At 38.1% G+C, this 13,868-nt stretch overlaps 1 protein-coding gene across 1 annotated transcript in view; it reads right to left on the bottom strand.

The window, feature by feature from the left end:
• The window catches only part of PIK3C2G (phosphatidylinositol-4-phosphate 3-kinase catalytic subunit type 2 gamma), a 392,208-nt gene that overhangs the window by 255,036 nt on the left and 123,304 nt on the right, over nt 1-13,868 (bottom strand). Inside the window, 1 exon segment of the mRNA XM_077170217.1 lies at nt 7,507-7,621. Within this exon segment, the coding sequence (XP_077026332.1) occupies nt 7,507-7,621 (115 nt within the window).

The raw sequence follows: 13,868 nt of genomic DNA, 5'->3' as shown, positions 1-13,868 counted from the left end.
GCTATTGTTGCCTGCCCTGTCTTCTGTCTTTCTTCTTTTGTAATATAAACATTTAGGGCAATAAATTTCCCTGTCAGCACTCCTTTGCTGTATCCCATGAATCTTGATATATTGTGTTTACATTTTCATTTGCCTCGAGATATTTACCAATTTATCTTGTAATATCTTCCTCATCAACTGGTTGTTTAAGAGTGTGTTGTTTAGGTTTCATACATTTGTGAATATTCTGGCCTTCCACTTGTAATTGATTTGCAATATCATTCCATTATGATCAAAAAAAGTGTTTTGCATAATTTTGATCTTTTAAAATGTGTTGAGATTTGCTTTGTGACCCAAAATATGGTCTATCCTGGGGAATGATCTGTATGCACATAAGAAATATGTGTATCCTGCTGTTGTAGGGTGGTAATGGTCTATAAATATCTGCTAAATCTAGTTCATTTATCATACCATTCAACATCCCTGCTTTCTTATCAATCCTCTTTCTAGATATCCTATCAATTGATAAGAGTAATTTAGTGAAATCTCCAGCTATTATTGTAGAGGAGTCTGCTTCTCCCTTCAGTGTTGTCAGTATGTGCCTCATGTATTTTGGGACACTGTGGCTCGATGCACAGACATTTATGATTGTTATGTCTTCTTGATGAATTGTCCCTTTAATTAATACATCATGTCCTACTTTGTCTTTTTTAATCATTTTACATTTGAAGTATAATTTGTCAGATATTAGTATAGCTTCCCCTGCTCTTTTCTGTTTGTTATTCGCATGAAGCATCTTTTTCACATCTTTCACTTTCAACTTATTCTTGTTCTTGGGTCTAAAGTGAGTCTCTGGTAGACAACATATAGATGGATCCTGTTTTAAAATCCATTCTGCCAGTCTATGTCTTTTGATTGAGGAGTGTAATCCATTGACATTCAATGTTCTTACTGTAAAGACAGTACTTTCTTCTATAATTTTGTCTTTTGGATTTTATATGCCATAACATTTTTTCCTCTTTTTACCCTTAGTCTTCATTTCTACACACTTTTGTAGACCTCTTTCTCCTATCTTTTCTTATCTGCCTGTAGCGCTCCCTTTAGCATGTCTTGCAGAGTTGGTCTCTTATTCACAAACTTTCTAAGTTACTGTTTGCCTGAAAATATTTTAAACTGCCCCTCATTTTTTTTTCTTTACATGCTGTATGGTGGGGTCACATTTCATTATTTTTCCATGTGAGTATCCCATTATTGCAGCATCATTTGTTCAATTTTTGTTTGTTTGTTTGTTTTATGTTTTTTTTTTTTTTTTTTGGGTTGGGGGAGTGCATGAATCAAAACCTGGTCTCCTGCATGGCAAGTGAGAATTCTATCATAACTTTGCATCCCCTGCCCCTCATTTTTGAGGGACATTTTTTCATGTATGGAATTCTTGGTTGACAGTTTTTCTCTTTCAGCATCTTAAATATTTCATAACACTGCCTTGTTGCCACCATAGTTCCTGCTGAGAAATCCATACACAGTCTTATCGCATTTCTCTTCTTTGTGATGGATTGCTTTTCTCCTGCTGCTTCCAAAATTATCCTTTAGTCTTTGACATTTGAAAATATGATTAGTAAGTGTCTTGGAGTGGGTTTATGTGGATATATTCTGTTAAGGATACGATATGCTTCTTGAATCTGTAATTTTATGTCTTTCAAAAGAGATGGGGAATTTTCAGTGATCATTTCCTCCATTATTCTTCCTGTCCGTCCTTCTCTTCTCCTTCTGGGACACCCATGACACGTACATTTGTGCACTTCATGCTGTTATCTAATTCCCTGGGACTGTCTATGTTTTCCGTTCTTTTCCCTATATGTTCTTTTTTTTCCCATTCTGATAGCTTTATTTTGATTTTTAAGCATTTTTATTGTGAAATATAACAAATACAAAAAGCAATAAACCTCAAATTACTTTTTAACAAGTAGTTATAGAGCAAACTGCAAAGTATGGTATGGGTTACAGTTCCACAATTTCAGATATTTCCTTCTAGCTGCTCTAAGACATTGGAGACAAAAAAGAAATAGCATTATAATGATTCAGTATTCATACACATTTGCTATATCCTATCTTTTCTGTTATAAATCCTCCTTCTCCTTTGATCTTTCTCTCATTCTTTAGGGATATTTGGGCAATGACCATTCTAACATCTTCATATTGAAAAGTGGTGCAGACATCATGGGGTCCCTATCTGTTCTTTTGTTTTTAGGATTTCATATGTTCCATCCTCTAGTTTACTAATCCTTTTTCTGCCTCTTCAAATCTGCTATTGTAAGTCTCCACTGTGTTTTTCATCTCTTCCATTGTGGCTTTCATTCCCTTAAGTTCTGTCATTTGTTTATTCAAGCTTTTGAGTTCTTCTTTATGGTTACCTGATATTTTCTCTTTGTCTTTCTTATCTTTTGCCATATCTTCCCTCAACTCAACTTGATTTTTGACTTGATTTAGCATGTTTGTTTGAACATTAATTAGTTTTGTCAAGTCTTATATCTCATTTGAAGTGTTAGTTTGTTACTTTGACTGGGCCATATCTTCATTTTTCCTAGTGTGGATATTTTGGTTTGTGTTTCAGCATTTGGTTTCCTGGATTATTTTATTCTGAAGATTGTTTTCCCTCTTTATCTAGGGTTTTCTTGTTAGTTTGCTTTTATTCTCTATCTGTTCTTTGTTGTTCAGATCAATTTATTTGAGACTTGTGTACCATAGCTTCCATTTAGCTGATCAGAAATTTTCAGTTTTTGTTTTCTGGTTCTTGCCCTGCCTAAATGGAACTTCTTTTTTTTTTTTTTTGAGGTGGGTCTCCCCAGATATGATTGACTCCAATCAGATCTTCCCAGGTATGACAGGCCTGGGCCTCCAGAGGAGGGTTTAATCAGTGTCAAGCTTCCCTGAGGATGAGGCCCAGCAGGTTGACAGAGATTCCTGTGCTTTTCCTGTCCTTCCCAGCAGATGATGCTTGTCAGCCTAAAGTTCCCTGCAGAGTAGAGTGTGTGGTGCTTTTAATTCTCAGATGACTCTGTCCCTGCCAGGGACATTAATGAGAAAGAGGCTGAGGTAGATGTGGACTTAGGGCTTAGCCCCTGGGGTCTGCATTTTCTGATTGAGGGCTATTACTTGAGCTGGGACCCGCCCAGCAATTCATGGTGAAGATAAGCCCTTTAGAGAATTATCTCCTTCACTTGACTCCTTACTTTGTCTCTCAGATTTATCTTAATTTGCATCAGAGCTGAGAATTGAAAATGTTTGATGCTTTCTCTAAGGAGTTACTTAGAATAGTTTTTAAAAAGAAAAAAAAGATGAAGAAAAACAAAAGATATTCCTTTTCAAAGCCAGTCCTCAGCCCCCACGTTTCACCTTTCAAGAGCCAGTTTTTGTGGCTGGCTATACATGCCCCTTTTCTTGGCACAACTATTCTGAACTCAGCCAACCAAAAAAGTCTTGTTGTTTTTTTTTTATTTCTTTCTTTTGTCAGTCCCACCTCTTCTCTGCCAGGAGAGACCTCAGGATTCCTTTCCTGCTTCCTCCCTATTTGTCTGTGCTTGGAGCTTGTATTCATCAGACCAATTTTGTAAATTAAAACCACAACTGGAGCTTGGCTGAACTGCCTTCCCTTGCTCCCAGCAGAGGCTGTTAGTTTTTTTCCTTGTGGGAAGTGTCTCCAACTGAGCCTGCTGTGCCAGTTGGGGAAGGGTGCCAGCCTCCAGAGTTTTACTGACAGTACTGTGCTGTGATTTTGGCCCTTCCACCCATTTCAGACTGTGTACAATGTGTGTCTGATTATGGATGTCCTCCCAAACAGTAGTTCCAGACAGTTCCTGTCTATTTATTAGCTGTTCTAGAGGATGGACTAAATTCCAGACCATCCTATGCTGCTACCTCAGCCCCAGAATCTACAATAAATTCTTGAGCATTTTTCATTTGGGAAGCAATTTTCTTTATTTGTGATGCAGGGATGAGCACCTATACCGAGCTGCATTTTTTTTTTCTGGCATATGAAGTTAGTCAACTTATTCTTGAGCCTCTGATAGAAAATGTTGGAATTTCCTCCAGCTGCCTTTTAATCTTTTACAAAAGAGAGTTTCCTCAAATATATTTATTAATGTATTTGCTCTAGAATTTTTGATTACCATGCATTATGGAGGAAATACAAAGTATCGATCACCTTTAGGGAACATAAGGGCCAACTGAGAAAAAAATGGTATACACATTAACAACCAAAATAGAAGGAAATATGTATGTGTGTGGCATCAAAGCTGTGTAATGACAAACACATGACAGACAGCAGTCTTTTTCTCCTGTGGATGTGGCTGACTAAAATTAGGCGTGCTTCCAGATTTCTCTTTAATGAAGCACACCAGGAAACCTCTTCAAATGTCTACATTGCATGTGCTATGAAAATGTTTGCAATACTTCTGCTCAAGCTGTTAGGATTGACTTTAAGAACAAAAAAATTGTATGAGGCTTTTTCCTTCTGGGTATAGGAAAATATTTGGGCCCAGTCATCCTACTTTCTAATTCATATCTTCCTACACATTTGGATATTGGTGTATTGTGTTTCATTAATTCATCTTGTTCCAATTCCTTTCCTCATTGTTCCCCATTTACACTTGGCCACCAGGGTTCCTACTATGTCTTCATGACTTGGAAATCCTCAAGGCAGCTATTGTGGATGAATATCCTGACTGCCCATAACCACACAAGCAGGCTCATATGGTGCACCTGATCCAGCCCATGTCCCCATGATTCTGTCAGCTTGTTCAGTGAGCTCCCACCTGGAGTCAAGACATAATTGAGGTATTAGAAGTCACATGGATATGAAACCAAAGCTCTATGGCAGTTCAGAGGAAGCATAGATGCCTTCTCCTGGGTGGTAATTGGGGTGAGTCTCAAGGAAGGCATTATAGAAGAGGGAGGAATAAAAGAATACCTGGGGACACAAGACGTCCTTTGTCCTAAGAACCTGTCTCAGTGATTATACTGTTACCTCCCCCTCATCTCTGATAATGGAGGATAACAATGGGATAAATGTTAGGTGAGGTATAACACTGTGAGAGAGTAGTATGAACATGGTTTAAGGAGAAGGCCCAAAGATAAAGGGAACAATTAAATATTCTAGCACGCATGTTCAGATGAGTTGGCGAAGGGGCCGAGTTCAGAGATATCTGTGGATTGGGTTATTGTAGTGATCAGAAATATGGACACATAACACTCATATAATGAGTAGTATATGCCAAGTACTGTGCTCATTCCTTGGGAGAAGAAACTGCCAATGTCATCAAAGAACTCACAGATAATGCAAAAGAAATGTTATGTGGTAAATGTGTTGACAACAATTTGTACTAGGCATTGTATTAACACAGAGGATAGGCACTGTTATGGGTTAAACTTTTTCTCCCAGAAAAACACTGAAATCCTAATCCCTGGAACCCTTGGAAGTAACCTTATTTAGAAATAGAGTTTTTGCAGATATAATCAAATTACAATGAGTTCACACTGAATCAGGGTGAGACTTAATCTAATGTGACTGGTATCATTATGAGACGAGAAGAAAGACAGAGACACAGGGAGAAGTTGGCCATGTGAAGATGGAAGTAGAAACTGGAGTTATGCTGCCACTAGCCAGGGATGCTGGGCTATGTGAAGATAGAAAAAGAAATGAAGAATTCTTCCCTAGAGCCAAGAGGAGGAATCATGACCCTGCTAACACCTTGATATCAGACATCTGACCTCCAGGACCCTGAGAGAATGTCTGTTGTTTTAAGCTACTCAGCTTGTGGTACATTGTTATGGCAGCACTAGGAAACTAACAAAAGCAATTTACTTTGCACAGGGTGGGAAGAGAGGATGGGCTAAGATGGAAATTCCTACAGAGAGATTAATGAATCCTAAAAGATGTATATAGATTACACAACCAAAGGCAGAAGAGAGGGTAGTCCATAGACATTGTAGGAGAGAGGGAAGTCACATTGCAGACAAAGGGAGGAGTATGTATAAATGTACATTTTAAAAGTTGCTAGATCTTGAAGTGTCAGAGGGGGAGTGGCAAGAGAAGCAAAGGGAAAGGTCATTCTATTGAAACTGACCTTAATTCTCTAGGTAGTGGTGAGTTATTGGAGAGAACAAGCAGGATAGGGGCATTTTCTAATTTAAGCTTTTGACATATCACACTCATGGCTATGTGGATTTTGAATTGGGGAATAAAAAAAAGTAGAGACAGGAAAAGCAGTTAAACTGCTATAATACAGGATGGAGTTGATGAACTAGGATGAATGAGGTAGAGAATTAAGAATGTGGAGAATTCAGACTATGTACTGAAGATGGGTTGACTGTTTAATAAAGTAAGAGACAATTTTTTCTTGTCACCATGTCCACAGATGAGGAGTGGACCTTTGGGTGCTGTCTTATAGGTCCTTCTTCCCTCATTCAGTGTGGCAGCCACATTTTTATTAGTATTAATTTTCCCTTCCATCTTCAACATCTTACTGTACATCTTGCCAGACTCTATCCCCTTATACTTTATCCTAAACCCAGAAACTTCAGGGCCAGGAAACTCCACTAGCATCTTCTGGAGAGGCAGTTCTCAATTTTCTCCCCCTGACAACATTTGGCAATGTCTGGAGACAGTGTCAATTGTCAAAACTGGGCGGTGCTACTGGCATCCAGTGGGCAAAAGCTATGGATGCTTCTGAATATCCTACAATGCACATGCTAGTCCTTCGCGACAAGGAATTATCCAGTCCAAAATGTCAGTAGTGCTGGGGTTGACAAACCCTCATCTAGAGGTGGTGTCAGGATAGCAATTCCCAGTTTTTCCTTTGGAAATGGAAAGTGCATATTCCATGAATGTTTATTTATGGGAATATTTATGCTTCAGATATCTGACCAGAGTGATCAGATATAGTCATGGAAAAATGAGGAGATATTGGTAGTAAGGACCAAAATCAGTTGTCATTGATCACCTTTTATTCATGATCACAAATCACAGAAAGCAGAGAGTTTTTTTTAAGTATCATGTAAGGATTTCATTTGCAACTGCTCCCCCACTATTCAGTTAATTGGTAGTTATTTAGGAAATATACATTGGGAAGACATTTTAAAGAAACATGACAAAGGGCAGAGGTAGGTGTGAGTTGGATACCAAGTTAACAGTATATACCCAAGATTGTTTTTAAACAATGGAAAGGAAAACGAATGCACGTAATGGGTATCCTAATGGAGTATACTGATGGCAACACTCCACCCCTCTCCTTCCTGATCATGCTCAATGGAGGACGGCTTAAAACTGCTATTATATAGGCTGGCAGAAAAGAGCTTTGAGAGTACTGCATGCAATATAAAAGCAGTAGCGGTTTCACAAATCTCAGCAGGCTGGAAGAAGAGAAGACTATTAAAATGTGAGATCTTGGAAGAAAATGGTTTCTGTAATTGACAAGTTATTCATCAACCAACATTTGCCATAGGTACTTTAATCTCAGGGCTGACACTTACCTGCAGGGTCACTGGAGATGGCTGACTTGTATCCCACACTCCTGGAGCTATGATTTCTATGGCAGGCTCATGCTGTAATGTCATGCTGAATAGCATAGACCCGAGAATGGATTTTCTGCAAAAGACAACACATACATACAGATATAAGTCACTTCGCAAGGGAAGCTATTATTATCTGTAAATGTTTTCTTTTGTAGTATAAACATAATCAGCTATTTTAGTGGCTGCATTCAGTAGCTAGAAGAGAAATACAGTATTCTGCAAGCACAGATACTGATAAACAGTTCATTTCTAATATACCACATACATGGCTATGTTCATAGATACATTTAGTTTTCTTATGAGAAAATTGTTTCCACATGGTTGCTAGCAGGTAGCATTTATTCTTATTTACCAACATGATGATTACATGGTGGGACTAAGAACTTCAAATTTATATTCTTGAAGTTATGACTGCCTTAAAATAAGACATTACTTTACAGAACACTTTATGCTCTGCTGAGTGACTAAATTCCCTGGGCACCTTTGAAGATATGAGTTCTGAATTTATATAAAAAAAAGATTTAAATTAGTATAAGATCTGCAGGATCAAAATAGTTCTGGGGACTTCACAGAGAAAATGCTTCCTTATGCAAAAACAGTCAGATTATTCATATTTTGAATTTTAAAAAATCAGTTGCAAATTACCATAGTAAAGGAGAGTGCACACTAAAAAGACTTTAAACTGTGACGAATTCATGGATGGTATTAACAGTTTCAGTAACATCCCACTCCATAGATCCTTACAGGACTTTAAAAAGAAGCAATACCTGGTTATAGGTATGAGCTAGAATATTGGTAACATGTTCTGGTAATGACTGAGAACAGCCTTTGATTTTTTTTGGGCGGGGGGGGCGCGTTGCATGGTAGGGTAATTGAACCTGGGTCTCCCACATGGAAGGCGAGCATTCTACTACTGAATCACCTGTGCACTCTGCCTTTGATTTTAATATACCAAATTGACAGTGTAGGACTGAAAGTGAGCATAACTAAATTTAAGCCTATAAAAAAACTTGAATGTATCAAGTGATTTTTAAAAAGAACATAGAATTCCATTTTGCCATTTAAGAGATACTTGGCAAGATATGATAAAAAAAAATCCAACAAATAAAGCTCTCCGTACACCTTTAGCTTTCTGAGGCCTACTTATTTTATTTTCCATACCTAGGAATATTGTTAGGAAGTTTCTGCTCAAGGACATATCATTTTCAACCAATATTGGACAAATGTTTTCATATAACCCGATAACATTTTTGCTTGTATGCTATATGGCAGGGGTCCCATTTCATTTCATTTCATTCTTTTTCCACGTCTCCCGCATGACAGGCAAGAATTCTGCCACTGAGCTACCTTTGCAGCGACCCCTTCCCCATAACATTCTTGTAGTAGGATGGGTTCTAAGTCTTCTTCACCTATGTTTCTTCCCTCTCTCACCTCAGGAATTTTTTTTTCCTTTGGTATAACAATACCACGGGCCACTCTTAACAAGGGAAGGTTTAGTTTAACGGGGTAGACTTTTTAAAACTGTTAATGTAATTTTCCCTTCATGATCTTCACCCCAAATGGCCTGAAACATTAATCTGCCTGGAAAATGTTCTGGATTTGTTTTAGGCAGAAATCAAGAGGAAAAGGAGCATGTCTAATGCTGGACTTGTAGGACCTCAATCACAGTGTCTGCACAGCATTTAGAGAAGGTAAATCTGTGAACTGTAAAGAGTTAACAGGAGGGAAGAAGAAGAAGAATGTGCCGTATAGACAGCAAAAGGAAAGCCCACCACATTCTGGCTATTTGGGATAATGGGAAGCAGAAGAGAAAGAGGAAATAGAGTGAGTTGGGTGTCCCAATTCCCCTGCTTTGGCAGATGGAGAGATAAGGAAGAGTACTGAATAAGTGAGCTTAACATAATGCTGCAGATGAGGTGGGGGGCTTCTTTTTTCACTCGCTGCTTAGGATCCTAGAATGAAATTACTTCTTGAGCAGCTCCTGTACTAACTTGTGGCATTGACCATTGAAATTGGGGCCACATGGAAAACTTTTGAGTATAGATTTCCTAGGCATTCCTTAGTTTCCACGTAGAATAGAAGGGATCTAGAAACAGCTAAAGATATCTGAGATGGGTTTCCCAAAAGGAATTGCCAGGTGGGAGTAAAAGACCTCTGTGATGGAAGGTGTCAGATTGAACCATCCAAGCTGGGATCAATTCAGTAGACCCCAGGTGGGTATATGGTGCCTACAAAACCCTGAGTCACCCAGGGAGTAATGACGAGCCCTGGCCAAGCTGGGCAAGGCCAAATCATGATGACATACATTAGTTATAGACTTCATCTGTGAATTCTGGCTGGACAAGCAGCCACAGGTTTAAAATGTGGCATTGCTCTGGATGTTGGAAATCATGAAATTCAAAGACCTGCTTTATTTTTGATCCTGTGCAATCTGAGGAAAAGAACCAGAATGAAGGGAGGCTGAGTGAAGGAACATTTTTATGCAAAGACTGCACAATTCTAAAAGGATTATTTATATGACCAAATTGATGACTATTTTGTCACAGATATTAAGTTTTTTCTCCTTGTTATTTACAGAATGGGAACTCATAAGGAAGAGCTTGATATTTTAGCTGCATTTTCTCTTCATGTCTAAGTTGAAGAATGAGTTATATTTGTGGCCTTGCTATATTTATATAGTATATATTTACATATTTCACTCAGAGAATCTGAATGAACTAAGCTGATTCTTAACGGATGAAGGTACTGAAGAGTATGACTACAAGGGTCACCATTTCTCTTGGATGGAATCTGGATCCACAGTCACCCTGGCCTTCACCCTAAGGCTATGGGGCAGAATGAAGTTGGAACACTCGATGCAATGGTAGGTGGGGAGAGTAATCAAGAGAAAGGAGGGGAGTGGCGAGAGTGAACTTGGAATCCAACTGAGGATTATTTAATATGTACTTCATCTGTAGTTTAATGTGCAATTTGCAATTCAAGGAAGAAAGTAAACAAATGTTTGGCACCATTCTCTGGGCTCTCTGGTGTTTGATATTAGCTAATTTGCTTTCCGAGAATGCATTAGACCTGAACATCTTTTTAGATATGCAAGCACGATGGAGGAAATGCATGTTCACAGACTTCTGTTAATAGAAAACATGAAAAAGATGATTAGTGAAATTAAGCTGTGGAAAGAAAGTATCTAAGAGCATTGGTTCATCTTCTCAGAAAGAAGGTGAAAATGAAAACTTTTAAATCTAGGCCAGTGAGACACCGGCAGATTTTATACTACTAATATGAAAAGGTTTATCTCACTAAGACATATAAATTTAAAAACAAACAGACAAACAGAGAAACAAACAAAAACATCCTGAAGGGAGCATATACAAGAAGTGGTATCATAGAGTGGAAGGGGCACCACACTGAATCAGGATATCTGCAGCCTATCTTCTTGAACAAGCATGCATTAAGATTTTTGTTATCGTGGACAAGAAAAATGGTTTCAAAAGATTTGTCTTTTTGTTTCTCTGTATCCCTGGGGTTGTTTGGAGTTGAGGGTAGGCACCAGAAGGATGCGGGGAGATGGCAATTAGCTGGACTCCAGGACTTTAAAACCCTCACCCCTCTACACACACAATACATAACACCTACAGTGGACAGGTCCCTAGTCACCATTTGAATAAGATGCCATGAGAAAAAGGACTGCACTGTTAAAGATAATATTTTGAAAAATTTGTTCTGGAATATCTTTAAGGATCTTTGCAATTTAAATATAAGTTCATATGGCTAGAAAAACCACTAAAATCTGTGGCATCAGGAGAGCAAATGGCTGTTTATCCTCTTTGGGTTTCAGTTTCTGCAGACAATAAGTATGGATAAAACAGTGATCATTTTTAGCTTTTGTATTTTAGTCATCCATGGCGTGGTTTTCGGAAACTAGAGGATGGTTTTCGGAAACTAGAGAATACAGAGTTCAGAACCATGCAGCAACAGGGCCAAAACGTCTGATATTATTAAACTCTTTGGAATTCTGCCTGTAATAGGTTTCATACCCAAGAAAAGGTGACACTGAAATGGGAGTCCCTTATAGTGCAGTGAGGTTTCCACAGTGCATTCATGGAGAAGGGCAGGGTGCATAAGGGAGCAGGAATGGAGGCAACAAGAGGCAGTAAAGTGCATGGAAGTCGGAAGACTTTATTTCCATTCTTGTTCTATTCCTAAATAGCCTGATGACCTACAGCAGAAACCTTTAACTTTCCCTCCTTTCAGAGATGGTCTTAGTTTCCAGGCTGGTGTGGCATATTCCCTGCAATGGATTGGCTTCAACAATGGGAATTTATTGCCTCACAGTTTTGGAGGCTAGAAGGTTTGCTTCCTCTTATGTAGTTAGCATTCCCTTCACACAGCCATGTCCTTTCCTTTCTCTTCCAGGCTCCTGCTGACTTCTAGTTTCCAGTTCCTCTCTGTGGATTTCTCTCTCTCTTTAAAGAACTCTAGTAATCTGGATTAGGGCTCAACCTCATTCAGTTAGGTCTCACCTTAACTAAAATAACATCTTCAAGAGATCTTATTCACAATGGATTCACACCCACAGGAATGTGGAACAGAACTAAGAACATGAATAAAATGGGGTACGTAATTCAACCCACCACAGTGATCTTCATGTTGGACTAGATGAGCTCTGAGGGTCCTTCTTGTTTTCAGTAAGGAAGTCTCACCTACAACATGTTTTGTTACTTGAGTTTTAGGATATATATGAAATATATATACACAGTGGATCAGGCTTGGCTACTTGAACAATTGTCTAAGACATCAAGTTGTACTGAGATTAAGATTAATGTCTCTTTAGAAATTCTGTAAAAGATTAGAATTTTTCTGGGCTTTAACTCACACAGGAAGCTTTGAAACTACTGATGCTCAGACCCCACCTACACACCAATTAAATTAGAATCTTTGCAGGACTTGGGTTTTAGGTATATTTTAAAATCTCCCCAGAAGATTCTATTGTTCCAACAGGGCTGACAGTCTTTGAATTGAAAGAGTTTACCACAATTTAGAAATGCTAAATAATTACCATACTATTTGTTTTGAATTTAAATAGGGAAGGGAGCTCAGAGAATTTGTTGAAGTGAGAATAAGGCTTTCTTGCTGCAGTTTAGAGACGTTGGGAATGTCTACACACAACCCCAAAAGAGTGGATTGTAAAGCTTCGTTGGACAAATTTTTACCCTTGGATTTGAGATATATTTTTAATAGGATAGAAGGTGAGTTTGTGAGCTTGAAAATGTGGAAATTTATTTTTATTTGTAGACGTCTTGATACAGCCATAACTCACTTAATTGAGTTAGATAACTATTAGTTCTCTCTCTTCTGCAAACCATAAAGACAGAAAACCTTGATTCACCATATTTTGGGGTTTTATATTATGTTGTAAAAATAATGATATAAGTGCTCATTAAGATTCCACATAGGTAGGTATTGGAACTGTGATTATAGATGACAGATTCAATATCAAATGACTATGGGCATGGGTCATTCTATGAAAAAAAATGAATTATGTTGCTAATTTACTGTGATCTGGAAACATTTGCGTCAAATCAATGATTAGAATCTGTGTTACTTGGAGCAACGAGAACGTTGGGAGTCATCACAGTTCCTCAGTTGCCCTATGTGATGGACTTCTGACGTCTTAATAAGATCTGGGTTACTTTAAAATGCTTAGCCCAGGAGAGAGGCAAAAGTTCTGATTTCCATGAGGAACCATTCTTTTGGAAATACATTTACCATCCTTATTCAAGTGCTCTTTGAAGTAAGTTGTGCTTTCTGATGTTTCATCACACTTAATTTTGAGACATTACCTTAGAACAGCATCGTCTAGTATCACTCCCAATCTATGATTGATTACTCACTTTTAAAATTTTATCAGTGGCAAGTGATAATTTGTTAAAATAATACGAAGTAGTATCTTTACTATCATAACCATCTAGGAAAAAAATCCTTGGAGAATAGTTTGAAAGCCAAATATATTCATATTTTCTTATGTATTTAACATTTATTGATTGCCTGTTATGTGCAAAGTAATGTATTAAAGGATGGATGGGACGAAATGAATTAACACTTCTCTTCACGGAGTAGCTAGAAATATTCTACAAAGCTGCCGGATCTTGCAAATATTGTCATGTGAAAATTTTAAGAAACTCCCTCATGGGAAGGAGTGACACCCGTACAGCTATTCCTAGTGAGAAGGAAATGAAAATTCTTAGCCACAAATAAGATTTTTGAAATGTCTTCTAACAGTAGTAGGTTTTCCTTTTAAGGTTAAACTGTGTGTTACAGAC

This window comes from Tamandua tetradactyla, chromosome 7 (assembly GCF_023851605.1).
Source record: "Tamandua tetradactyla isolate mTamTet1 chromosome 7, mTamTet1.pri, whole genome shotgun sequence".
In the NCBI taxonomy this organism is placed as follows: Eukaryota; Metazoa; Chordata; class Mammalia; order Pilosa; family Myrmecophagidae; genus Tamandua; species Tamandua tetradactyla.
The sequence above is the reverse complement of the archived record's forward strand: the minus strand, read 5'-3'. Positions and strand labels throughout refer to the sequence as shown.